The sequence below is a fragment of the Mustela lutreola genome, chromosome 2, assembly GCF_030435805.1.
Source record: "Mustela lutreola isolate mMusLut2 chromosome 2, mMusLut2.pri, whole genome shotgun sequence".
Taxonomy (NCBI): Eukaryota; Metazoa; Chordata; class Mammalia; order Carnivora; family Mustelidae; genus Mustela; species Mustela lutreola.
In genome coordinates this window covers 112,848,734-112,875,130 of record NC_081291.1, presented here as the reverse complement: position 1 = coordinate 112,875,130, position 26,397 = coordinate 112,848,734, and the positions used below count along the sequence as shown (strand labels likewise).

At 39.8% G+C, this 26,397-nt stretch overlaps 1 protein-coding gene across 4 annotated transcripts in view; it reads left to right on the top strand.

Annotated features, from left to right (window-relative positions):
• Positions 1 to 26,397, top strand: part of TP63 (tumor protein p63) — a 223,561-nt gene that overhangs the window by 124,049 nt on the left and 73,115 nt on the right. For all 4 annotated transcript variants that reach the window (XM_059163147.1, XM_059163146.1, XM_059163148.1 and 1 more), the window contains one exon: positions 18,322 to 18,576. In XM_059163147.1, the coding sequence (XP_059019130.1) occupies positions 18,322 to 18,576 (255 nt within the window). The remainder of the gene's footprint in view (positions 1 to 18,321; positions 18,577 to 26,397) is intronic.

Sequence of the window (26,397 nt, the reverse complement as noted above, 5' to 3'; positions counted from 1 at the left end):
GTCCCTATTGTCTGGTGATTGACTTAAGACTTTCACTGTATAATGACAAAGTTATTTGGGGGCGATGCGTTATTAAATATTTATACATGTGTACATGGCAGTGTGTATCATAGCATATAGGATTTTAGGTAAGGAATTGGTTTGCCTCTCTGATCTCTCCTCAAATTTGTCTCAGGGACTTAAATCACTGAGCAAAGGGATACGGAAACAAAACTCCTGAAGAGACTGCAAGGCTTTGAGGAAGTTTCCTAAGGTTGAGGGAGGTCTAACAACAATATTAGTTTACATTCCTCAGAATAGGGCAGCTGTGTTGACACTAATCAGATCGAGGTTGGGGGAGAAGGCGGGTGGTGAGCGTGAGTTCAGTGTTTCGGATGAAAATGCTTGCAGGCGAATGCTTGGAAAAGTAGAGTGGAGTGCTCAAACTGAGCTCCTTAAAAATCAAAACAAAGTGCATGGGACTCAGGTGCACACGGCGAAAGGAAGAGTCCTGCGAAAGGCAACAAAGCCGGGCCCGCGCTGTCATATTGACCGCGCTATTGTCTAGACACCTGAACTGTGTAAATAGAGCAGGGGAAATATCGAGTTATCTACAGAAGGAAAAGGAAGTGCCTGTTTTCCTTTAAAACATTTAAGCAGGCATGCTTGTACTTAGTGGAGAAACTTGAGTTTCTTGTTCTGCATTAATATGGCAAGTTAGCTTAAAATGTTACCAAACGGTTAAAAAAAAAAAAAAAATGGAGGTGACTTTAAAGATGATCTCATTTCTATGTGACCCTATGTTGGTCAGTTTTAATCACTAGCAACATGGTTTATCAATCATATCATACCAGACTTTGTGTTTGTCCATGAGCTATTTCCCACCTATACTTATAAGCAGGCTGGGATCTGACTTCATGCCTAAGTAGGAAGGGGGAGAAAGGAAAGGTGGTTTAGAAATATCGATAAGAAAAGTTGGAAGTTGATGCAAAGTGGAAAATAAGGGTTATTTCTCATGAAGGGAAAACCTGAATAAATGTTTTGCTTAGAAGATAACTGGTAGGAATTCTTGCCTTTTATGGAGGCAGAAGAATCGTGTCGAATGTGAGCGTATAGCGCCCTTACCATGAGAGAAGATACCTTTCCATGGCTTTGTAGTTTTCAGAACTTTACATAAATGTGTATAGTCAGGTGCTCAAATTGTCTATTTTCTCTTGGCATGCTGCTAATGTGTAGGGGAGGATATCTATGAAAAAATATGGCTGAATTTCTCTACCTTCCTGCATCTTTTTTAGATATTACCATGGTGAATTTTATATCATTCCACTAATGTGTGTTTTATGTGTGATTTTTATAGCTTCATTTTCATCCTGTTGCTTAAGAATGGCTCTCTTTGCTGTATAGAGTCAACGCTTTAATATCTAGTCCTCTGTAAAAGTGCCGTTCTATATCTGACTATGTAAAATGTCTGGGACTGCATGGCCCGGAGAATCTGGAATTTAATGCAAAAGTTGTTAACGTTTTAGGATTCCTCCTGAGATAATGTTCATTAGGAATCATCATATAGAAATGGTGATCTATTATTACACAAAAGTTGTCAAAAAAATGGACAGATTAAGAATAAAGAAATATGTAACTCCCTGTGAGAGGAAAAATGACTTTGAAACTATAACCCGATCCCTGACTTCAGATAATTTTTAGTAACTTCTTCGGGTTAACTCAAAAATGATAGAAGAACACTGATCCTTCTCTACTCCCTGTTCCCCACATTTCCAATTCTTTCCCTCTAAGCAGAGCTGGATTTGGGGAAGATGTTAGTGAACAGGAAGAGGTCCGGAAGGGCAGAGAACATGGGCAGAATGTACCAGGCGTGGCTGAAGGAACCCCCCCTTGGGTGACAATGGAGAGAGGCCTCAAGCAGGCACCATTCCAGTGTACCAGGCTTGGAATGACATGGCCTCTGGGACTAGTCTCAGACTTTGAGAGAGGGACTCAAAAGAAGGGAAGTTCTTCACAGATGAAGCTTTAGTTCAACTTTCTTGCCAAAAAGTTGGGCTCTGTGTGCATGTGTATCTGTGCTTGCTCATGCATGTGGGAGACACGGTGGAGGTAGACACTCAGAGACTCTCAAATCCTCCTTCGAGGGACATTTAGGACATTTTTATTTAAAACCTCTATCCGGGTTTCTGTGTGATGATGGAACGGTACTTGGGTTCCTGTATTCTAGAACTAAACAGGCCTTCAAGGCTCATATACTGAGACACCTCATTTTACAAATCAAGGTTAATGATCTCTTTCTGTAGTCAAGAGAGCCCATAGGTGCAGAAGTCAGTCCCGTTTACTTAATGTAACCCTTTTCTCTTTCATATCAAGAGAGATAGGATGCATCCTGGAAAGCATTGTTGTAATCCCCATTATGCCCCGCAAAAGTTTACGTAAAGAACCGATGTGCCAACCTACTTGAGAGCAAGAAGAGTAATTTGAAGGTGGCAGTACAAGATCTTGGAGTTGAGGATCTTGCCGTTTAATTGACGTGTAGGCCTGCATGGTCAAGGGAAACAGTCTTTCCTATCCTGAAAGAAGACATTTTTCCTATGGGACTGATCTTTCTCTTAATAGTTAATAAATGCCTTATCTCAAGCTTTCCCATGTTGTGCTTCTGCGATGTTTAGCACCATACGTGAAAGCAGAGTAGGGAAGAAGCAGAAACTGCCGATTTAACTTAGCTGTCAGCCAGGCTGTGCACCTCACTCCATGCTACAGTCTCCAACGGAATTGCTTCTTTTACAATTGGTTGCCCTCAAGCCCAGAGGGGACTGGGAGAAAGAGATCTTAGATCTCAGATCACAGATCATACTTTCTTTTGCTACTATTGGAAAAATGGGTGGTGATAATAAATCACTTATCCTTTACCTAGATAAGGAAAAAGCATGTTTGGTTTGTTTTGTTTTTTAGAAGAGCAGTGATCCTCAACGGTGGTATGGAGCGTACACTAAGAAATATGAATGAATGTCTAGTCAGCTATGGCAACCAAAAAATATTGGTTGTTTTTTCATCATTCCACATGCTTCTTCTGAGTGCAAAGTTACTAAAATTTTCTTAGACAAGGAGTGTATATGGAATTTGGATTCTTTATTCTTTGTATTAAGGGAGTATAAGTCTGAGGTTAGGAGATTTTAGATTTATAGGAAGGATATGGGACAAACAGATGAGAAATATGACACCACAGATGTTCCTGAACTTTCTCTGAGGTGCATATGATTACTTTGGGTGAGCCCTGAGCCTGTGGGATAGAGGAGTATAAGTAAAAGTCCTCTCTTCATAGCAGTATTTTGAAAGTAAACTCCCCCCATTGATTAACTTAATTTATTCTTTTAATTAGTTTATGCCAATAAATAAGGAAGAATGAACACAGATACCAAAAGATACCCCTGTGAAAAATAACTTATTTCCATAAAAGTCTTATTTTGAAGATGAAAGTTTTTCAAGGCCAATGAACTCAGAATTTTCTTTTGAATGTATGATGAAAAAAAAAAAAAAAGATGACTGATGGAACATTATTTTTCAGTGCCAATTTGCTGGACTGAGTTACCAATGCAGAACATACAGTAGAGCAATGGGTTTGGGGTCTGGAAGAAAACGGATTGAAGTGTCAGGTAGAGCAGTAGATCCAAGAGTGAAGCTATGAATTTAATTCTTAATCCCTTAAGAACACAATTGGGAGACATAAGAAAATAGTAAAATGAAAAAAAAAAAGAAAATAGTAAAATGGAGTTTATTAATGTGCTACCTCTCTCAACATTTTATAATTTTCACTGGTGCCTTTTCATTAAGTTGAAAGTTGTCAATAGTCATGAATACTAGTATCAAATGGGGGAGAAACTTAGGTTAGAGGAATGACTTACTCTTTTCAAATCAGTGTTTACTGAGCATCCGTTATATAAAAGATGGTGCGTAGGACATGAAGTGAGTAAGAAACAGTTGTTACACCAAGAAGTTTACAGTTCATAGAGGAAATGGACACATGCAGTTATAGTCAGGGAAGATCCTCATTGTCACATGAGAAGTGTGAGCAAGACAATATAAAGGATCAAAGAGAAAGAGAGTACCTCAGAACAGGAGGATCAAGAAAGTCTGTCTGTATGAGTAGGAGGTAGCTGCACTTGGAAGGTCAGGTAGAAGAACTTCTTAAGTCCTTAAAATATGAGAGGGAAAGAGGATTTTGGGTGAAGAAACAGGCATCAGGAGAGCCCCAGAGTCGGGGTGAATGCTGATATACTCAGCAATGTCAAAGAGTCCAGATGGAATCAAAAGCATGAAAAAATTAGGAAATAAAGTTTGAGGTGTCAGAGTGGCCCATGGAGGGCCATGTGACATTTAATATTGTGGCAGTGATAAACCATAGGAGGGTTTTGAACAGAGTGGTGGTATAATGGGAGCTGTGCTGGGGCACATTTGGGAAGGATAAATGGCTTTGCTCCAGCCCACCTAGCAGTATAAAAATGCATTCCTCCATGTTGCATATTGGCTATCTGTTTTGCAGGAATATTCACCACTTCTCTGGAACCTTTGGAAGGGTAGCAGCAGATTGTGTCTAAAGTCTTATATAACTTATGTATTCTTTGTGTGTTGTTTTCTTTAATAGCTATGGTCTCCATGGATAAATTGGAAACCATTGGTTTTGGTTTTTCCTAATTTATGCCTGCTATTTGAATGTAATCATGAATAGAACCACTTTCACTTTCAAAAGGGTTCCACTTAGAAGATAAAGTATATGGTTACCCCACAAATAAAGACATCCTTATTTCATTGTTTTTCCCAACCTCCACTCCAAAATGGAAAAGTAGTATAAATTTGGTTGTAAATAGATACAGTAGTTTTGATATCCCACCCCCAAGCCATTTAGATTATTTCCCCCAGGAAAGAAGCATTTCCTTACAACCCAACATTTAGAGAGAGCTCATTAAGTAGTCACAGGGCTAGGCACTGTAAGGAAAGCAGACGTGAATAAGTTGCAGCCACTGGTCTGCAGAATTCACAACTGAGAATTCATAACAGAACTCACGTCTGAGAATTCACAACTCTAGGGCACACGGAAGGTATTACAAATAACTGCAGGAGGAAACAGAATGTGGTGGGAGAATCTAAAGACACTCAAAGACAGTGAAATGGGTTCAAACTGTGTATAACGAAGGTAACATGTCACGTCATCTGAGGACCAGATTTTAGCCAAGGTGGGGAAGAAAGGTCATTCTGCGTAGACGAGAAAATTACTAAAGATACAGGGGAAAATTGCACAGGAGCAGATGAAAGAGCATGAAATATTTACTTGGAAATGGAATGTTGATTTAAACACATCTGTATTTAGTATGTACGTTAAAATGGGAAGCTGTTACAGAAACAGCAACAAAATATGGTGGGGATGTCTATCTTACTAAGAACTTGAACCTATGCATATTTTGAGAGCATGGACAATGTTCAGAATTTGAGATTCAAAACTCTGTCTATATGCCATAGGCATGACAAGTATCATCCTGCAAGGAAGGAGCAAAATTAGCCCAAATGATGGGGCTGGGTGACATTGAGGTTTCCCTGTTCCCTTTCCTTAGACCTCTACAGAGACAGATAAGGTATCTCACCCTTATATAGACTCAGTAATCACATGTTTATGTTATTGAAGCAAAGAACAAAAATCCAGACTGATTTTTTAAATCTAATTATGATTAGCTTTATTAAATAGTCATCTTAAAACCAGGATGAGAAAACTGTTTCTCTGGTCACTGCTCTAAATGCCAAGAGTAATCCTGGAGCTAAATGTGAGAGAATATACCAAGTATGATATTTGTTGAAGATAAGAATTCCAATTGAGAAATAATGGACCAGAACCAAATATGAATGTCCCATTTAAGCAGCAAACACCTGCCCCCCCCTGCATTAAGCAAAAAAACAACAATCAAGAAATCAAGATTTTGATATCTCAAGTGAAAAAAATCTTTGCCATAAATTTTTCAATTTATTTTGTACAAGGATACACATCTGCATTTAAGACTTGAATGGAGATAGGGAGGGAAGACCTGTCTCCCCCCATATTAATATCCTTCCCTTCCATACCCTCCTCCATTACTTCCGTCTCACCCAGGAAGAAAATGTGAGCAATGAAGGAGATAATAGAGGGGTAGGTAAGGAAGGGTAGGTTCTTGGGGGAGGTAATTCAGTGACTTGATTTAAATGTCAAGAGGCAGGCAGGAAAAATTGGCCTTTCTGTTAAATAGGGGGAAGTCCAAGCTTGTATCTCATTCCTGTCTCCTCCTTACAAACCTAACCCTCCACTAACATCAAGTGGATTTTGAAAATTTCCAACATTGAAAAGGGATTGTCCTGCTTTCGAGGTTGTGCAGACATTCGGGAAAACAGTGACGTTCCAGAAACTACCACATTGCTTGCAACCTCCTTTGCAAAACTAAGTAGTTAAATGAAATGCCTGTAAAGTCTTTTTGGAAACAGTACTTTGTATTTTCCCATATTCGATCTTCTGACTTGGTCTGATAATATAGCACACCTATCCTATTTCTGAAAAATAATTCTTGGGAAGTTCTCATTTCTAAATTTATTTCTTATTTGATAATGACTAAGTCGATACACCCTGCCTAAGTTTGTTTTCCAAAGACAAAGTAAAATCAGGCTGTCGTGTAGAAGGCAAGACGGCTTCACCAGGCAGTATTTACCTGTCAGTTTAATTCAGTAACTGGTGCTAAGGTAAAGCACACGTTGGTTCTAGGTGAGGGAATATCTGGCAACAATAAAACATTTTTGGAATGTTAGTGGATGCAGGAAGAGTGTAAATTGATATCTCATGCAAACCTGTGATCCGGGGGCACCTGGGTGGCTCAGTGGGTTAAAGCCTCTGCCTCCTGCTCAGGTCATGATTTCAGGGTCCTGGGATCGAGCTCCGCATTGGGCGCTCTGCTTAGCAGGGAGCCTGCTTTCTCCTCTCTCTCTGCCTGCTTTAGCTCTTGGTCAAATAAATAAATAAAATATATTAAAAAAACAAAACAAAACAAAAACAAGAAACAAAAACAAAAAGAGAACCTGTGATCTGAGTTGCATCTTGTCTGTGTTTCTTCAATGGTTTAAAAAAAAAAAAAAGATTTCCTATAAAAGCTGAAAGAGGGAATTTTGAGTCAAGCTGTGGTGTGTTGCCAGAGGCGGAAATTTATGAAACACTCTCGTCAGCTCTTCTGGAAACACTACAAAAGAAATAGTTCTACTTTCTTATTGGTGCTAAAGCCACTAATAGGTGCAGTTTAGTATAATACCCTGATGAGAATTACCACCCCCAAACTCAGCTTGCCTTGGAAAGAACTCTGTACAGGCGTTTTCTTTTTCCTTTCAAGCCTGCGCAAAAACACCCAAAGGGGCCGTTTCCAATCTAGGCAGTGAGCTTTCTCAAGTTTATTCTTTCTCAGATCACAGAGACAATGGAGAATATGCCCTGTTTACTCAAATCAGTCTGGATTAGTGTCACTCCATTGATGGAATCAGAATTAAAAGGAAAACCATTACCCTCTCAACGGGCAACATCAGATGTTTTGGGAATGGCTTGAGTACTTTTAAATAGACTGTTTGAGACTGTCACCAGACGAAGCTTGAGGACTCCACAAACAGACACAGAGAGAAATGGTGACACTGGGTGAAGTCCAAAGCCCATAATAAGCCTTAGGGTGGGAAATGATTTTAATAGCCAGTCCCAAAGTGCTTGAAAGGCTGAAAATCACAACAGTAAGTTTCCAGAGAAGGAACTTTTCCTGGCTTCTTTCTATCCTTCAATGCCAACCCTCCAGATATTTATCTTCAGGTCAAATTGTTTCCAGTTTTTAAGGCCCTGTGGGAGACTACTTCACTCTTAAAAAATGTCTCCGTTCTCCCCACCAACACACACACACACCTTCAGAATAACCCCTCCTTCTTCTGAACTCTTTTGCACTTCTTGCTTTATCCCTCATTTTTCTCCCAGTGGATTAGATCCCTTTTCCCTAGTTCTAGGCTGAAGACCCTTGGTGGGCAGGGGGTGTGTGGTATTTATCTCTGCATCCTCTCCAGGACTACCAAATGGTGTCCCTGGAGGTGATGAAGTCATGTGTCTGTTGCTGTTCCATGAAGGGGCATCTTCAGATAAAAGCATGGCATATTGTATGTACTTTTTACAGAAATGACTCTTTGTATCTGACCTGTGCAAAAAGCAAAGTGATTGCGTATATTGTACAAGCCTTGTCTCTGCCTGTATGTGGAGAATGGCATGGTTTTCCTTGACATCTTATAAGTCTTTCTCAGTCTCTCTCTCCTTTTTTTTTTTTTTTTTTTTTTTTTTTTAATGAGCCTTGATATTTATTTCCATTATACTTCAAGTGGCAAGAAAGTTTTTAAAGGACAGGGAAGTTTCCTGAGTAAGAGCTGACTGGTACTCTAACAGAGGTAAACAGTGTAAAGTGTATGCTGCTTTCATTTAATTGATTACCAAGGAGACAGAGAATGTGTTTGATTAAAAACAAAACAAAACAAAAAAACCCACCCAGATTAGACTTTTTATCTGGCTTTGCAGTCACTTCTTAAAAGCATCTATTTGCTTCCACACTGATTCATTTTGTCCTCTGCATGTCTCTTGATCATCACCAGAGACTTGGGTGGTTTGCTCTGGGTGGATAAGTCTGAAGATTTGCAAACACTTACCTATTTCATTTTCTATGGTGTTACTATTATTAAAGGATGTCTGAGAAATCTTTAAGTCATTTTGGTCTTAAACATGGTGTCCTAGTTTTTTGTTTGTTTTTTCGTGTTCAAGTCAGACACCAAGGAGCTGTTGTAATTATTAAACTGATTGATTGTTACTTTCATAATGGGATAAATAGAGTGAAATGAATAGATGGCTGTCTGAAATTTTCAAAGTAAGACATATCTTCTGCATAGCTGGAAACTTCAGTTTGGTTTTGCAGTGAAAAGTGACAGCTTAAAGGAACACTCCAATGTTACATAAGTCACCATGTCTAATTACAAAGCATAGTAAATCACTGAAAACTTTAATCTCAGATACAATGGAAAATGTAGCAATCAGCAAAGAACTTGACAAGCAAAAGCAAATTAGAATTCATGAAACAGTGTTTCTCATTTGAATACATATAGAATAGTAAAAGTAGTATGCTCCTTGTTTCATGCTTTACTTTTCTATTTGCAAATCAAGGCTGGTGTTTCAACCTCTGTGTGTGTATTATAAAGTCTGTGAAATGAAGTCATGAATTTAGACCATTTGCAAGAAATGGTTTGTAAGTCTGATAAAGTGCAATCTGAGTTCTTCAAAACATACATTGTAAGCCCTTAATTAAGACATTATTCTAAACTGACTTCTAACTAACTGGGTAGAAAATCATGGAAATTAGAGAGGGAGGGACAAATTTTGTGGCCTATCCACCAGAAACTAACGTCTCCCTCTACACTTGTTTCTGAGTAGTTTCTTTAAAAAAAAAAAAAAAAAAAAAAAAAAATCTGCATTTGGCCACAAATACCATCCCTAGGAAGTGAATAATTATATGACCACAAAGATTTGGATTCTTACTACTAACCTAGATGCATTAGAAACAAACTCTAGGCCATTAGGTAAAAAATACTGCCTTGGCACAAAAACGTGTATGTGTTTGTTTTAAGGAAGTAGAAGCTCATTAATAAACTTCCTAGCTAGGTGTGAGCTACCAAGTATTACTCATTGCTTTGTGAGTGACAAGACTGGCTATTCTGCTACTAGTTCCCATAAAAGCTGAAGCTAAAAGCACAGTTCTCACCTACCAAAACAAAGCAAAGCACAGAGTAAAGGTCAGAGAGATTATTTGGGGATGCACCCTAACTTTCATTTGGCAATAGTATGGATAGACATCAATTGGACTTGAAGGCAGACTTCCTTCAGCTTGAGAATCAACACTTAGTTGTGTTAGAATAAAAATAGATATCTTCTGAAAATGATTTTCATTTTGAAGTGATTTTTTAAGGATTTTATTTATTTATTTGACAGACAGAAATCACAAGTAGGCAGAGAGGCAGGGGGTGTGGGGAAGCAGGCTCCCTGCTGAGCAGAGAGCCCGATGCTGGGCTCAATCCCAGGACCCTGAGATCATGACCTGAACAGAAGGCAGAGGCTTTAACCCACTGAGCCACCCAGGTGCCCCATATTTTGAAATGATTTGCACTTATTCTTTCAATAAATATTTCCCAAGCAGCTACTTTGCCTTAGACTCTGTTCCAGACATGAGACTCAGTACTAATTAAACCAGAAAGAATCTCTCATAGGTCTATGGTCATGCAGAAAAGACCAATATTTAAAAATATATATTTGTACAGATAATTCATGTCAGTTATAATTATGTGATGCCAAGGGAAACTTTGAGCAGTATCACTGTGTGAAACAAAGGAGAACACCTACCCACCTGGGCAGAGGACTCCTCCTGGAGGATGACATTGAGCTAACCTTTACAAGGGGAGCTAGGATTCAGGCTGCCTTTGTGAATGCTGTGCACCAAAGGAGCCTGCCTTCGAAAAACTGGAAGAGTGCCTATTTACTGGTTCTTTAGTGAGTAAAAAAGAGAGTTTCAAATAGTGTGGCACTGACCACTTTAAAGATTTGGGATTTTTATTCTAAGAAAGTAGGGACCTGCTCAAGGGCTTCAAGCTTCAGAGGGACATGATCTCATCTGCACTGAGTTTCCGGTGGCAGTTCCAAGAAGCTGGGTCTCTCATCTTTGCAATTACAGTTATTATAAGAATGGTTAGTTTTATAACCTGTCTTTAATATGGAAAACTGGTTGTTGAGTTGTTTTTTTTTTTTTTTAAGATATATGTCATTTTTAGCTGAAAATTGAAGGCAGAAATTTGAGTGACTCAAATTTGCATGCAGTCAGAATGGAAGATACTGTAAGAACGCAGATTCTTGAGCCAGATTGACTGGTTTTTCTTTTGGGCTCTGTCACTTACTACCTTGGGCAAGTTCCTTAATCTTGAAGAGCTTCAGTTTCCTCATCTATAAAATATGTATAAAACATGGGATAATAATGCCACCTAGCTCATGAGGATTAAATGAATAAGTGGAACCTGAAGACTAGGAAAGACACAGTGAAGGACTCAAAAAGATTATTCGTTGTAGCAGAAATAGTGGTAGTAGTAGTAGTAATAATACCTAATGATGTTTTATAGAGATAGGATGAGATATGGATGTTTCATATGTTTCTGATTTTCTTTTTTTTTTTTATCTTGATGGTCACTATTGTAATTGCTGTGTCTTCAGTTTCAGGTCATGGTAAACAAAGCTGTCTCCTGTGATTCAGGGTTCATTGCATTCAGTTGCCCTATCGATTTAAGTCCTAATTTCTGACATGATCTAGATAGATATATTATATCATATATATAATATAAGACGTGTGTGTGTAAAATATGGTCTGACATATATATATTTATACATACACACACATATACATATGTGTGTATACACACACACACACACACACACACACACATATATATATTATTGTTAAGTATTTTAATCTCACTTTAAAAACCAATGAGACATTTATTGATGAACCTCTAAAGTCACCATGGTATATTCTCCATAAGGGTGGGTTAATCTTCACTGAAAATTTTCATTACTGTGTACTATCTTCTTTTCGCATTACTATTTCTGCTAAATAAAGCTATTGAAAGAGTGGTTGTTAACAAATTGAAAATGTCCTCAGGGGCACCTGGGTGGCTTAGTGGGTTAAAACCTCTGCCTTTGGCTCAGGTCATGGTCTCAGGGTCCTGGAATCAAGCCCCGCATCAGGCTCTCTGCTCAGCAGGGAGCCTGCTTCCCCCTCTCTCTCTGCCTGCCTCTCTGCCTGCTTGTGATCTCTGTCTGTCAAATAAATAAATAAAATATTTGAAAAAATGTCCTCAAACGTATTTTTGTTCTAACTTTGAAAAAAATTGAAACGGCATATTTTCCCTTCATATTTGTATCTAGAATTATTGAATATTAAAATTACACCTTTCTGCTTTCTGCTCAGCCCATGCACTTCCTTGGAAGCACCGTGATGGTGACCAAAGCTTCTCGCAGAAAGTAGATGCTCATGATTATGATTTTGTTCGTATGTCATTACTAAAAGGGAGTACTGACTGTCATCAGAACGTAAAGTTTAGTTTTCCCTAGCTGAGCTCTACACAGTGTAAAGTAGGTCTATTTTAGTTTTCAACCCATTTCCTTTCTTCAATTTTCAAATGCTGTGGTCTAGTATTTGTGGACATTGTTGCCCACCTGATCAGCCCTTTTTGTATTTGTTCGTCTCACCTGCGGTTGTCTGGCATTAGTTGGGGCTTCTCAGGAGCTCTTTCCCAAGTTACGGGTTCTCAGACCTCTGAGGAATCTCAGCACTTTGTGTCAGAACATAAAACCTTCTAGTAAACTCTCTGCCGGCTGTCAGAAGTCCTATGTGCTTAGGTGCTTTATTCTTACATGTTATTTATGGTTATTAAGGTAGGAGTGTATTTTACCTCCAAATGTCCACTTTGGGGGATCATTTGGAAGATAAAAGAAGGGAAATACTTTACAATTAACAAAATCTGGTCTGGAGAAAAATGTGATGCTGAATAAATTCTTAAGGTTGAAAGATGGTACTTAAACTTGACTTTATAACACAAGTATCTTCTTGGCTCACAAATGGAGCACTTTACCTCAGTTGTGTGCAGTTCTAGCATAAAACAAGCCATCATTCCTTCAGGTGAGGCAGGTGATAGAAAACTAAAACATGACAAGTATTTTTCCCTAAGGCAGTGCTTGTTGAAAAGTCACTCTTCTGCCGATATTTGGGGGATGAAAATGCAGTACTGTCTGCTAGAGCATATTCGAATGAATGCTTTGTCAGTCCAGGGTCATGAGGAAAATTATTTTCTTTTCCCAGGAGGGGCTTTAGAATGTTCTTGAAAGCTCCTTCAAGAAGCCTGAGGTGAGAGGTTCTCCCAGCTGAGGAAAGCATGTCCATGCTGCCTGAATCATTTTCGATTTCTAGGTTTGGTCTGGCTAATCTGTATACGTAAAAAACAGATTAGCAGATTATCTCTCTTGTCTCTCTCTCTTTCTCTCTCTCTCTTTTTTTTAAGTAACCTCATGGCACTTTAAATAGCTTTTTGGATGAGTGTGGTCATCTACCAGAATGTTAGATTGGATGAACTTTTAATATTTAATCATCAGAATCAATCTCCTTATAGAAAACAAAGGTCCAGGCAGTACATGTACCTTATACAAGGTTTTTCAGTACATTAGTGACAGTCCTGGGGCTCAGACTCCACATCATCCAGTCTAAGTTCAGAGTTCTTTTGCCATGTGAGGATCCATTCAGGAATGTAAGTGCCGAAGAATATTTAATTTCCCAGTTTTGTCTCAGAGTGAATCAGAGAGATTAATCTCAGAGAGATTATAAATATAATTTCTTCCAAATAAAATTTAGGTAAGTGATTGTTTCCTGTGACAAGAGGACATTGAAATGGAAGCAAATAAGTTTCGATTCTGTATCTTGCAGCCAGCAAGAACCTCTCCTTCCCCTGATTTGGCTCTCATTTTTTTATTAATTTCTTGCCATAGACTGTTGGCCTTCGTTGCCATGTTTTCATCATTTAGCTATTACAAATAGTAATCTCTGGTAAGTAGAATTTACACAATATCTTTTATACAGATGAATTGGAGGACAAAGATTTACAGAAACACAAATGATGTCTAAGTCCTTCTTTCCGTTGTACTGGTCAAATGCCTTGATGGGGGTCCTTTCTGAGGTTAAATTCTTTTATAAGAAAGTCATTGCGCTGTCAACGTGAAAGGTGAACCCAGGTATTCAATACTGAGTTTTGTTTACAGTAATATATACTGACACATTATTTCTGAGAAGAGGAGAAGAAAATTTAGGTTCACGTTATATGCAGATTTTAAGATCACTTATCAGTGTAATCCAGGAAGGAGAAATAGATGTAGCTAAAAGGGTTGCATTTAGAGGACACTCCAAAAGCAGTGACCACTCAAGAAAAAAAATGCAGTCTTCCATATTTTAATTCTATGCATCCAAACTGAAGAAATAAATGAGAGCCTGTAGATGGCTATGAGAATAGCAAAGCCCTTAAGCAAAGGGTTTAAGAGAGGAGAAAAACAGGAAAATGCTCTTCTCTATATTTGGGACTAGTTCTTACCTACACTTACTCTTTCCTAATGGTGAAAGCAAGCAGTTTGAGACTCAGCCCCTGGGTGTCCCTACACTTCTCATAACAGCTCCACGTTTCAGAACGCCCCCAGAATGTTCTGTGAGTACCTGGAGTAGAAGTCTCAGGGAGCAATTTGTGTGTTTCATCCTTTCTGTGGTCAGATCAGCTAGTCTGTGATGAACCTGGATATATTCCAGTTACAGAAGTTGGTAAAAAACCTAGGGTCCAAGTGGTGAATCTTCTATTTCAAACCTATTTGATAGGAAATGAAGCACCTGTTTGAATTCAGAAGAAATCAGTTGTTTTACTTTATCAGGTAAATTGTATTCATTTTGCCATTCAGGTTTTGTGGAAAGATGACTGTCTCTTCTTTCAGACAGGATGGGGTAGATCTATAACATTTTTCATTCATTCATTCATTCATTCATTCACTCATTGAGTATCTGTAGGGTATGCTAAGTTTTTTTTTCAAGATCAAGGTACCTTGTGGTTAGAAAGGGACAATCTACTTTTATTTTTGTTTTGTTTTCTTTCAAATTCTAATAGTTTTTCTTACATAAAAAATATATGGGACATAGGCAATGCCAGAGAATTCTTCTGAGGGCAGTTTTTTGGACTGACATTGAAGTGTCAGGTTTTAACTTCTGCTGCTCTTCTACTGGTCTTTGTAAATAGGCATTACATTAGCATCCCAGCAAAACAGAAGTTTCTCCCCTCTGTGCTTATGGGATTATAATAAAGAAGAGGCACAGACATTGCTCCCTTTCCCCCACTATGTTCACTTTGGTGGAACATAGGGATGGTGGAACATGAGGGATGAATATTATCCTCATTGACATAGTTCAGAGCTAGCTTCATCCATAAATACAAAAGAGAACAGTAACAAGGGGCCCTGTATTTGTTTCATGCTCTGCTATCACCTGTTTGAACCATAAACTAGGACGGAGAGGCCCTGCGTTTTCATTTTGCAAAGGGTCACACAAATGATTTTGCTGGTCCTGTCTGCACTGCTCATGTTCCTTTTGGTTCCGCTGATCTGCCTTCAGCCTCCAATCCTCCTCTGTCAACATGTCCCTTCTCTCGTCAAATAAGAAATTGTTGTTGTTCAATGAATGCTTTTTAAATTAACTTCAAAAGTACTGCTTCCTATGGCAGGTTTATGACACTGATTTTTAACAAAGCTCTGCAAAGTATCCAAGTAGATTTCCAATCATGCAATTCTTAACTTTGGTGGGTTGTTGTTGTTTGTTCTAGCTAAATTAAAGAGTAATAGTGTTGGTTTTAGGGTTTTAATTTTTTAGAAGACAATTGAGTACACTACTTGACTTACTTATGGCTCCTTAAAGTAAAATTAGGAAAGTTTGAATTGAAATGTGTTTTCCCATTTTTATCTTGGATAGTAAGCCGCTCTTTGTCTACATCTGAAAATTCCAGCTTTATGATGCATAAGTTGACGCATTAGCATTGGAACCACATTCTGTTATTAAGTAAAATATTTCCCCTGAATTGTATAGAATTAAAAATGCTGCCCTTTAAAAGCTTAGCCATCAGCACCTACAGTGCTCTTCATGCCTGGGAATACAGTCTCTTGTTTCTTTAGTACCACCCAATACCTTCAGTCCTCCTGCTATTCCAGGGGTCTCCTTTGTGCCTCTGGGGTAAATGCATTCTCCATGTCTTTTAAGTCCTTCGAGAAGCACTGAGTGTTTGCTCACTGGCTTTTAACGCTGGTCCCAAAACGTTTCTCTTTACATATATTGAAAAAAAAAAAATCAAAGGACGAAGTTTCTTTGTTCTCATCCAAGCCCACAATTAGCCCAAGTTCCATTCTCTGTAGCTGGAAGGAGGAGGAAAGGGGTGACTCCACAGGCATTTTACTGCCTGTGAGAAAGTGCTCAGCCGGTTCCTTTGTCCTTTTTGTCAGGGCCGGCTGCTTCCCTAATTGTACCGCTGTAGGGAAGCACGTGCCTCCAGGAGCATTATCTGATTCCTACAGGACCTTCAGGAGTGCTTTGCATGCTGACCCTTAACTTGAACACAAATAATATCTTTTCAATCCCATTCCTAGGCTGCTGCTGCAGGCCTGCGTACCTCCTGAGGAGCTGAATTCAGGGGGGGGGGGGGCAGGGGTGTGGACACTCACCAGCGCCTCAGGTTTTATTCTCTCCACTGACTCACCTACAGTTTTGCCTCACCTGTCAGGAGGGGAAGCTGAAGCTGGAGGACAGGAAGGAATGGGAGCTGGAGAAGTCAGAGGGGAGAGAAGGCAAGACAAACAGCTGCTCTTGTCAGCATGGGGAGAAGTGTAAAGAGATTAATAGTGATTTAAAGAGCAAATGGGGACGTGGCATCCGGCCATGGAATGCGAATGTATAAATGTACTGGAATGGACATGCGGCCTTTAGCATTTAGACAGATGCTCTCTGGACTGAATGGAATGGCCGAATTCGTACTTTCTCCCCCCGCCGTGTGAAAAACCTAAATTTTAGTTAAATAATCCAGTTTAATGACAATTTTCGTCCAGCTTCTCTTTCTTTGTGAGTCTGTTCTTCCCCGCAGTTTTACTTGGTCAAGGACTCTCAGTTATCCTTCAACGGAAGAGCCAGAGTCCTCCTTTCCTTTATAAAATATGTACCAAAGAGACTACTTTTCTCTCCTGTTTTTGCTTTGTTTTCCCCTTCACTAACTTGAAGAAAGAACGAGATCAATATGAGTCAGAAGTTTTCACACACAAAAAACTATACCATCCGGTGCTTGCCCCTTCTGAAATGTGCCCGTTTTGACTCTAGTTTAGGAAGGACTTGAATTGTCTCAGGAGTGACAGGTGTGATGGTGCTGGGCAGGGCCTGGACTCAGAGTCAGAAGATTTGGTTTCAGAATTCCCACTCTGTGCTTACTAGCTGATGCTTGAGAAGATCTCTCCCACTCTATGATAGTAATGCATTTTTTTCCCACTCTGTGCTTACTAGCTGATGCTTGAGAAGATCTCTCCCACTCTATGATAGTAATGCATTTTTTTCCCAGATTAAATGACAAGTCAATTCCTTCTTTCCATGTACATCCTATCAAGTGCCTCCTATTCCGTGCCTGTTGGCCCAGAAGACCTACAAGTATCTGGGAGAGGAGCTATATGAACTAATGTACTTCTAAATTATATCAAATATAGAATGTTAATCATAACTAGATGATGTTCCTCTTACACATGTTCTACTCTGGCAAAGAAGAAATGGCTACAAAGAAAACGAAAGAACAGATAAAAAATTAGGTTATGCTTGGATGATATACTAGCATGTTTTCTTTAAAAATATCTAGGTGGCTCTCCCTAACCTTACTACCCATGCTTCTCCAGTCTTGCTGAACTAAGTCCTCGGGGCCCAGGGCAGAGGGCAGTGGGGGGTGGCATTCCTGGTACCCTGGGACAGAATTTAGACAATAAGATTACAGGGAAGTTTGGAGGACCTCTGATTTTGCCCCATATACAACAACTCTATGCTTAAGTCCTCTTTAAAACATTTCTACCCAGTGTTCTTTCTTATTCTGAATACTATGGCGGGAGGGGATAAAAAAGAAATAGTAGGTGGTTTTTATTTATTTTAAAGAACTTCTCTATAACTACTGAGCTCTGGACATTTTTGTCCAGTTTGTTAATGAACACATATTCTACTTTTTTTTTTTTTAAATATAGTTGACACACAATGTTACATTAATTTCAGGTGTATAATGTGATTTCAAGTCTATACCCTACGCTCTCCTCACTACACACACAGTCACTGTCTGTCACTAGACAGTACTACCACAAAATCATTGCATATATTCTACTATCAGTTTCTCTTCAGGAGACCACAGTCTCCAAAAGCTGCACATGAAGCTTTGTGATCTCTGTGGGTCATTACAAAACACACGCAGGCCTTAGACTTCCCTTGCTCTTTCTGTGTATCACAAATTAGTCATTTTACCCGGAATGTGAAGTTTCATTTCTGAATGTGAATTTCAATTTCTGTAGAATGCAGGCAGCAAATGATGCCTTCTCAGAGCAATGATCTGCCACCAACATAGCTAACACTGGGGTTTCTGGGTGTCCTGCAGCCACAGTACACGAACCTGGGGCTCCTGAACAGCATGGACCAGCAGATCCAGAACGGCTCCTCGTCCACCAGCCCCTACAACACAGACCACGCGCAGAACAGCGTCACGGCGCCGTCGCCCTACGCGCAGCCCAGCTCCACCTTCGACGCCCTCTCTCCATCCCCCGCCATCCCCTCCAACACCGACTACCCGGGTCCGCACAGCTTCGACGTGTCCTTCCAGCAGTCCAGCACCGCCAAGTCGGCCACCTGGACGGTAAGAGCCCCGGGTCCCTGTGTGCCCTTCAACTTGACCCCTGAATCCGAGGGGCGGGGGGTGGTCTTCACTACCCCTCCCAGCGGCTTCTCCTCTGTCAAAGCTTACAGATCCATTTTGAATGGTGGAATGTTTTCCACTGTCCTCCATGGACATTTTATTTTTAAATATTTAACACAGAACCTGAGAGAGAAAAAGTGCCATTGAATGGGAAAAACCCCAATCTTGGAACCAAAGCCCTATGTTCTGGCAATTTCAGCAGATCTGTTCTCCCCTGCTTTGTGCAGTTGGGGTGGGGGGGAGTCCTCTACCTGAAAGTTTTTGGAAAACTATAAAGCATTATTCTAACAAAAAGTATCATGGGCATAGGATACAGGCTTGCATTTCTAAGAGTTTAGCATAGTTACTATCTCATTACTTTGAAGAAGTAAATGTCATATTAATGTGTGGTTAAAAAAATTAAATTGCAAACATGGAGTGATAGGAAATTAAAATCTCATTTATTATAGAATGGCTAAATTCATTTATACTTGTAGGTTTTATAGCACAAATTGTAACTTATTGATACTTATATATTTACTACCTTTAGAATTTTTTTCCTCAAAGAAAGCTCTAAAATTTCAATTAGTCCAAAGAGATTCTGGTTAAAAATGGGGGAAAAAATGAACTTTGCATATATAACTTTTCCAAGAGTACATGGAAATATTTTCAAAAATTAAAAAGGTACAAGAATGTTTATTCTATTTCAAAGTTTGTTTTCTAATGTATTATAAATAAAGTTCACATATGAGGGAGGAGACTTACAAGACTGGTTTTAACTACTTGAACAAAGGATGCCCAACACCAAAGTGGCAAAATGGTACACATGTTTTTCAAACAACTTACTCTTTGCATGGATTATAGAAGTGCTTCCAGATACTATCATCTTACTGATAAATAGCTTTAGAATTATTTTAGCAGATCTTCCCACCCCCGTTGGCAAATAGATTTCTCTGGAAAGTGTTTTACTTTTTATGTTACAGAGTCTAGTTCACTGTAGCTTTAATCCAGCTCTACATCGTTTATAAAACAATCTGCATTTACGCACTACATCCCAACGTAGTTTCACACGTGTGCCCTCATTCTGTCTTCGCTTCTTTGTGAGCTAGGTAGGACAAGTTTTATAATTCCCATTTTCCTAGTGAGGAAAGCTAAGAATGTGGAGTTGAAGTGACATCCCTGAAGGGACAGAGGCTTCTGTGCTGTTGGACCTATTTCGGATTCTCCCTTCCCGCACTAGATTGTGTTCTTTTTCTACCCTTCCACATCAGGATGTTCAAAAGGGATCAAAATTTTTATTTTGGGGCTTTTCTTTCATGGTTTGAGAAGCGGTTCTGTCATGGTTCATACTTCAAACATAAAGTCTAAGTAAAAGCTTAAAATCTGATCTTCCTCCCATGTGTTATTTACCAATTATGTCCCAGTCTTGAGGGTCTTTTGTAATAATCCTGGAGACAGACACTAAAGGTGAGTAAATGTAGAGTCCCTAGACCTTAAGTAAATATTGGTTGATCAGTCTCAGTAGTAGCATGCTGAAGATCTGCTAGAAGCGCCATTTTATAAATGGCTCATGGTGCGCTTTAGCATAGGGATGACCCACTGGGTGTTCACGGTCCCTGATCTTCCAGGCCAACACTTTCTTGTTTGCACACCTGGGCCAAGCTCCACTGCATTAGGAATAAGCACACCTGAAGGGCTAATGGGCACAATGAGGCCACTAGATGATGGAGCATTTTCCCTCTAACATGGTTTAAGGATCATAGTGGTGGAGCGTGCTGCAGGTGGAACATGAAATTGGTCTCATCAGCTCCTCATACAGAAATACAGAAATCTTAACGTTCTTAAGGTTTCTTCCAGTTTGAACATGATTCTGAACCATCCAAGCCCTTTCCTCAGAGAACTAAATTGTGTCATAGAAAAAAGCCTGGAGAGCTATACCTAAATGGTAGATTAAGAAAGAGAGAAAATGTCTTCTTGAGTATACTTAGGTTTCCTGACATGGGACAACAGTGAGATCAGTATTCTGAATGACAGGGTAGTCACTGCTATTTATGGGAAGAGCCACTGTTTGGAAATCAGAAAACCTTAATTCTAGATATGATCATCTTTGTGAGTTTTTAGCTGAGTCACTTCATCTTTCTCAAGTTCAGTCAGTACTTCTGATGAGGATAACGATGAGTCTGGTGATACCTACTTTCTTTTCTTACGGTGAGGTTGAAGTAATTAGCAGCATAGAGGTGCTTGAGACATGTAGGTGACTCAGTCAGTTAAGCAGCCTTCTGTTCAAGTCATAACCCAGGTTCTTGAGATCCAGCCCCACAACAGGCTCCCCAGCCTGCTTCTTCCTCTGCTTGCCACTCCCCCTTGTGCTCTCTCTATGTCAAATAAAAATAAAATATTAAACTAGGACATTTTCAGAAGGACTTAGGTCATCATTAGAAACTTTGCCTACCATTAAAGAATGGCCTTACTTAAGCTGCTTTGCCTTTCTTGGGCTTCTCTTCAGCTGTCTACTATCTACTCTATTGATTTTATAGAACGGGGTGACCTAATTAGATGTCCCTTCTCTCCTGCCAGTGTATCAGATGGTGTTCAGAGCTTCATTTATTTATTTATTTATTTATTTATTTTTAAAAAGATTTTATTTATTTATTTGTCAGAGAGAGAGAGAGAGAGAACACAAGCAGGCAGAGGCAGAGAGAGAAGCAGGTTCCCCGCTGAGCAAGGAGCCCGATGTGGGACTCAATCCCAGGACCCTGGGATCACGACCCAAGCCGAAGGCAGTGGCTTAACCAACTGAGCCACCCAGGCATCCCCAGAGTTTTAGTAAGTCCTTTCTTGTTCACCCTCACTTTTATTTTAGTCAGAGGGATATTTCTCCTAAATTTAGGGCCCTCAAACCCTTATCTGTGTAGCTACTGAGATCACCTAAAACAGCCAAGCAGCAGTATCTAACTCTCTGAGCCAATCTGTATACACTTCCACTTAGACATAGACCTTACATTTGTTTTAAATTATTTTTATTAACATATAATGTATTATTTGCCCCAGGGGTACAGGTCTTTGAATCATTAGGCTTACACATTTCACAGCTCACCTCGCATTTTTAAAAATTATCATCTCACTTGTTTATTTTGACTGAGCCTCACAACGAGGGCTGTCAGCCCCACTTTTATAAATGAGGAAGCTTAGAGGAGTGAAGGTGACAAGGCTGATGACCAGTCGAGGAGGGAGAGGAACCCAGGACCTCCCATTCCCAGCTCACGTCTCTCTGCCATCCTGTCTAGACAACTTCTCCTGGAAATGAATAGAAGAAACCATGGAGGGATATCCAGGCCCTGTGTGGTACGGAGCTGAGACTGAGCTGATGGAGGGCTTTTTAAATGTCATATTACACAACACCTATTTCTTTGGCATCTGTGCATATTAAAGCCACTTTTCAAAATAAAATACTATCATTTAAAACTGCCCACAAACTAGAAGTAGCAGAAGCAGCTGTCAGGAGGAGGAACCACACTTTCTGCATCGTCTCCTGGTAATTTTTTAATAAAAACCTTTTTAGTACCATTTTATCACTTGTCATCATCCTCTCGTGTTTTCTCTTTTCATTCTGGTTTTACTCAGAATTACTGCCAAAATATAATGAATATATTTAAAGCATATATGCATATTTGCTTTCTCTCTTTTTTTAAACAACGAATGTGATTGTATTTCCAGTTCCATAAAAGCAAGGTATTTATTTTAAACTTTTTCCGATGAAATAAAATGAAGTGTGATAACATTTTTCCATATTCCATATCTCACAGACATGTACACATACGTTCAAACCCAAACCCACACTGAACTTAGGACTTCGCTTCAGACTCCTTTCTTCTTTCTAGAGTCTAATTGCTGCTGCTCAGGAAGGCCTCCCCTTTAACATCCTGAGGTGCCAGTCTAGGATCATGGCAAAGAATCAGGAGCCATCAGATGGTTGACAGAATGGTATTTTAGAAATGGCAAGAGGGACACCTGGGTGGCTCAGTTGGTAGGGTGTCTGCCTTCAGCTTGGGTGTTGAGGTCCTGGGATTGAGCCCCACACTGGGCTCCCTGCTCAGTGAGGAGTCTCCTCCCTCTTCCTCTGCCACTCCTCCTGCTCATGCTCTCCCTTTCAAATAAATAAGTGAAATCTTAAAAAAAAAAAAAAAAAAAATGGGGCATCTGGGTGGCTCAGTGAGTTAAAGCCTCTGCCTTCGGCTCAGGTCATGATCTCAGGGTCCTGGAATCAAGCCTCACATCAGGCTTTCTGCTCGGTGGGGAGCCTGCTTCCCCCCACCCTTGCCTGCCTCTCTGCCTATTTGTGATCTCTGTCAAATAAATAAATGAAATCTTAAAAAAAAAAAAAAAAGAAAGAGAGAAAGAAAGAAAGAAAGAAAGAAAGAGGAAGAAAGAGGAAACAAAAAAGACAAATGGCAAGAAACTTAGGTGTGGATTTTGATTCTGAAATTTGCTCACAGCCTATGGGACCTGTCCAAATAGGATGTTAATGCTTATTCCTTATTATGAGGATTGCATGACCTGTGTAATACTAGTTTCTCATAGGAATAGAAATGTTTGCCGAATCTGAATTTTGATCCCTTTGTTTCATGAGTTTATTACAGTTTTGTGAGGGTTCAGTTGTACAACCAGCAATAATTTGAAAGAATGCAAAGCAAAAAGTTTCTGCCTTTTTTTTCCCCCCTTAGTGCTTTGGTGCTATTCGCATGCCCCAAGGAACTGTGATACTATCCACTATCCAAATATATGAATTAGATGATGTAGAATGATAACAGGTCGTCCCATATGCAGACTCCCACAGGACGGCTCTGCTGTTTTCCTATGCCTGCCCAAGCAGACACAGGCCCTCCTACCTAACACAGGGAAAGGTCCTCTCCAGACAGACTGACCTATATTCCCAAGAGGACTGGTCACTAGAGTCTGAGGAAAGGGAACACTCTGCCCCCAGTCTGTCTTGATGATCAGCCTCACACACCTTTATCAGTTTGAGAGCTGTTTTGTCATAACCCATGATGTACAGTATTATCTGTGTGTGAATACTGTGAAAAACTTTCACGTTAGTGATTGTTGTGCTTTGTCTGAGATAAAGACCTGGTCGTTGGCCATACATTTTTTTTTTTTTCTGTCATGATTTTTCCCTTCACAGATTTAAAGGTCTTGGAGGGTAGGCCTCCTGACCTAGTGCCCAGCACACTGTCCAGCCTACACAGGCCCGTAATAAATATAAAGAAACTTTGTTTTCTCTTCACGGCTAAAGGAAGCAATTCCAGTTCCAAGCAGTATGCCTCAATTCTGACTTTGTTAACCATCCGTAAAAGGGATGATTTTTGCCTCTACTCATGATTTCAAGAGAGCGTTTTTCCTTTGCCGTTCCTAATCATGCCAGCTTCATGTCCTGTTCAGAGCTTTGAATAGTCTGACTTGAGCAAGTGGAGAGATTAGGGAGGTGGTATTTGAAAGGGGAACAGCCAGTTCCCCAGGGAGAGCTTCATTGATCCCAGCATATCAGTCCTGCAAGCTCTCTTACCTTGGCTTCACAGGCGAGCTGAGAGGCATGCCTGTGGCCCACCCTCCCTGTCATCAGGTTACCTGAAATGTAAGACTTCCAGAATCAGGCTGCCAGCTCTGCAGAATTCTAATGCAAGCCAGGCCATTGCGTGGCCCTCTGGAATCTCAGAACTCTTAAGAATAGCCCATCAAAGGACATGGTGTACAGACCAAGTTTTTCATGGTGAAAATGATTTATCAACTGCTTTACACTAAGGAAACACTTTTGTCGTCAAATTTCGAGCTTTAATTGGAGCTGATCTCATCACTGAGTGGCTGTTAGGTTTTATTGCTGAGGGACAGGAGAGAAGACTTGGCTCCTGCTAGTGATACATGTGTTACCCATAACGAGGTTATTTTCACTTCCTGACATAGCTGTCCTATAAGTCTCCGAAGATACATAGAGGAGTGCCTTCGGGTGCCCCTCTCATGAGGAAGGAAACAATAACACTGAGCACAGTCGCCTGTTAGCCAAGCTATTTCTTAGTCCACCAAGCATTGAGGAAGACTTTCCTAAGTAAAGGGCCAGAATATTCTTGGTGATGGTTCCTGTTACTTGGTTGACCCTGGATTGGAATTAAAAATGAATTTCCATCACAAGACACACTGCAGGGCTCTTGGCCCCAGGGCAGGGCAGAATAACTTCATCAGCATGTTTGCCCTAATTTGTTTATATTGACTCTAGGTCAATGTATGTGGGATAAACCAGTTTCACCTAATGTTTATGCCCCTCCCACACTATTCTGAATGATTTGTTGAATGCGCTTTTTATTTAAAAATAAATATTTTGGGGGTGCCTGGGTGGATCAGTGGGCTAAGCTTCTGCCTTCTGCTTAGGTCATGACCCCAGGGTCCTGGGATTGAGCTCTGCATCTGACTCCCTGCTCTGCAAGAAGCCTGCTTCTTCCTCTCCCTCTGCCTGCTGCTCTGCCTACTTGTCATCTCTCTTTCTCTCGCTCTCAAAAATAAATAAATGAAATCTTTAAAAAAACAAAAGTAAAAATAAAAATCTTGACACTGATTTATTATATCTAATGTGATGAGAACTACCACTTAATTAAAAAGAAATAAATAGCAAATTTAAATAAAGTTGACATTTCTTTTTTCCACTATAAAGTTTTCTTTTTGTTTTTCTCCTTGTTCTTTCTCCCGATCCTCCTCTTCCTCAGTCCTTCCGTCCCTTTCTTCCCTTCCATCTCCTTTTTCTCCATCACTCTGTTGACATTAGTACTGGTCAATTTTTTGTTTTGGTTTTGTAGGAATTCACCAGCCACTCAGTACCTTGTTTTTTCACTGGAGCTTTGCTTTCCTGGAATGGTGGATTAATATTGGGAAGATCATGATATAAATCTGTCACCATAGACAGTTTCATCAAGAATGGGAATCCGATGCAGGGTGCCTGGGTGGCTCAGTGGGTTAAGCTTCTGCCTTTGGCTCAGGTCATGATCTCAGGGTCCTGGGATCAAGCCCCACATCAGTCTCTACTCAACAGGTAGCCTGCTTTCCTCTTTCTGCCTGCCTCTCTGCCTACTTGTGATTTCTGTCAAATAAATAAATAATTTATTTAAAAAAAAAAAAAAAAAAGGAATGGGAATAAGATTATCAGGCCCTTTTGGTTTAACAGATCATGTTGACTAGATATGGGCTACCTGAGGGGTGGCAAACCCAAATATCAGTGGGAATTGAATGATGAGAACAAGGATGGCAGCAAGATGAGATCATGTGCCCTGCCTACAAGGTCTGTCCTTTGCAATCTCAGCCCGTTGTTTTGGGAGAAAGTAGACCTGGCATTAAAAGAATAAATTTTCAGAAACAGCTTGAAAACCTGGATTTGCACATAATATCTGCAGATCTTTAAATGATCGTAATAATTTAGTTTAAAAAAAAAATCATAAAACACTCTAGACCAAAGGAAACAATAGACGTACTGAATGTTGACCTTGTCATATATTGAACAGTGACAAGGGAAGATTATGTGAAGTTTACATAATATAACTGGAAACTAGAGCAGGTATCTAAGGGAGAGATTACCAGTAAATATGTTTCATTCATAAATAATTCTCTATCCCTTTAAAAACTTATATAGATTAATCCCTTTCTACAATAAGTTAAGCAACATGCTTGTCATTGGAGATTTTTCTGTTTTTTTTCTTGCAGTAAATGACTTTCACCTTCTCATTCCAAGTAGAATTTTATTGT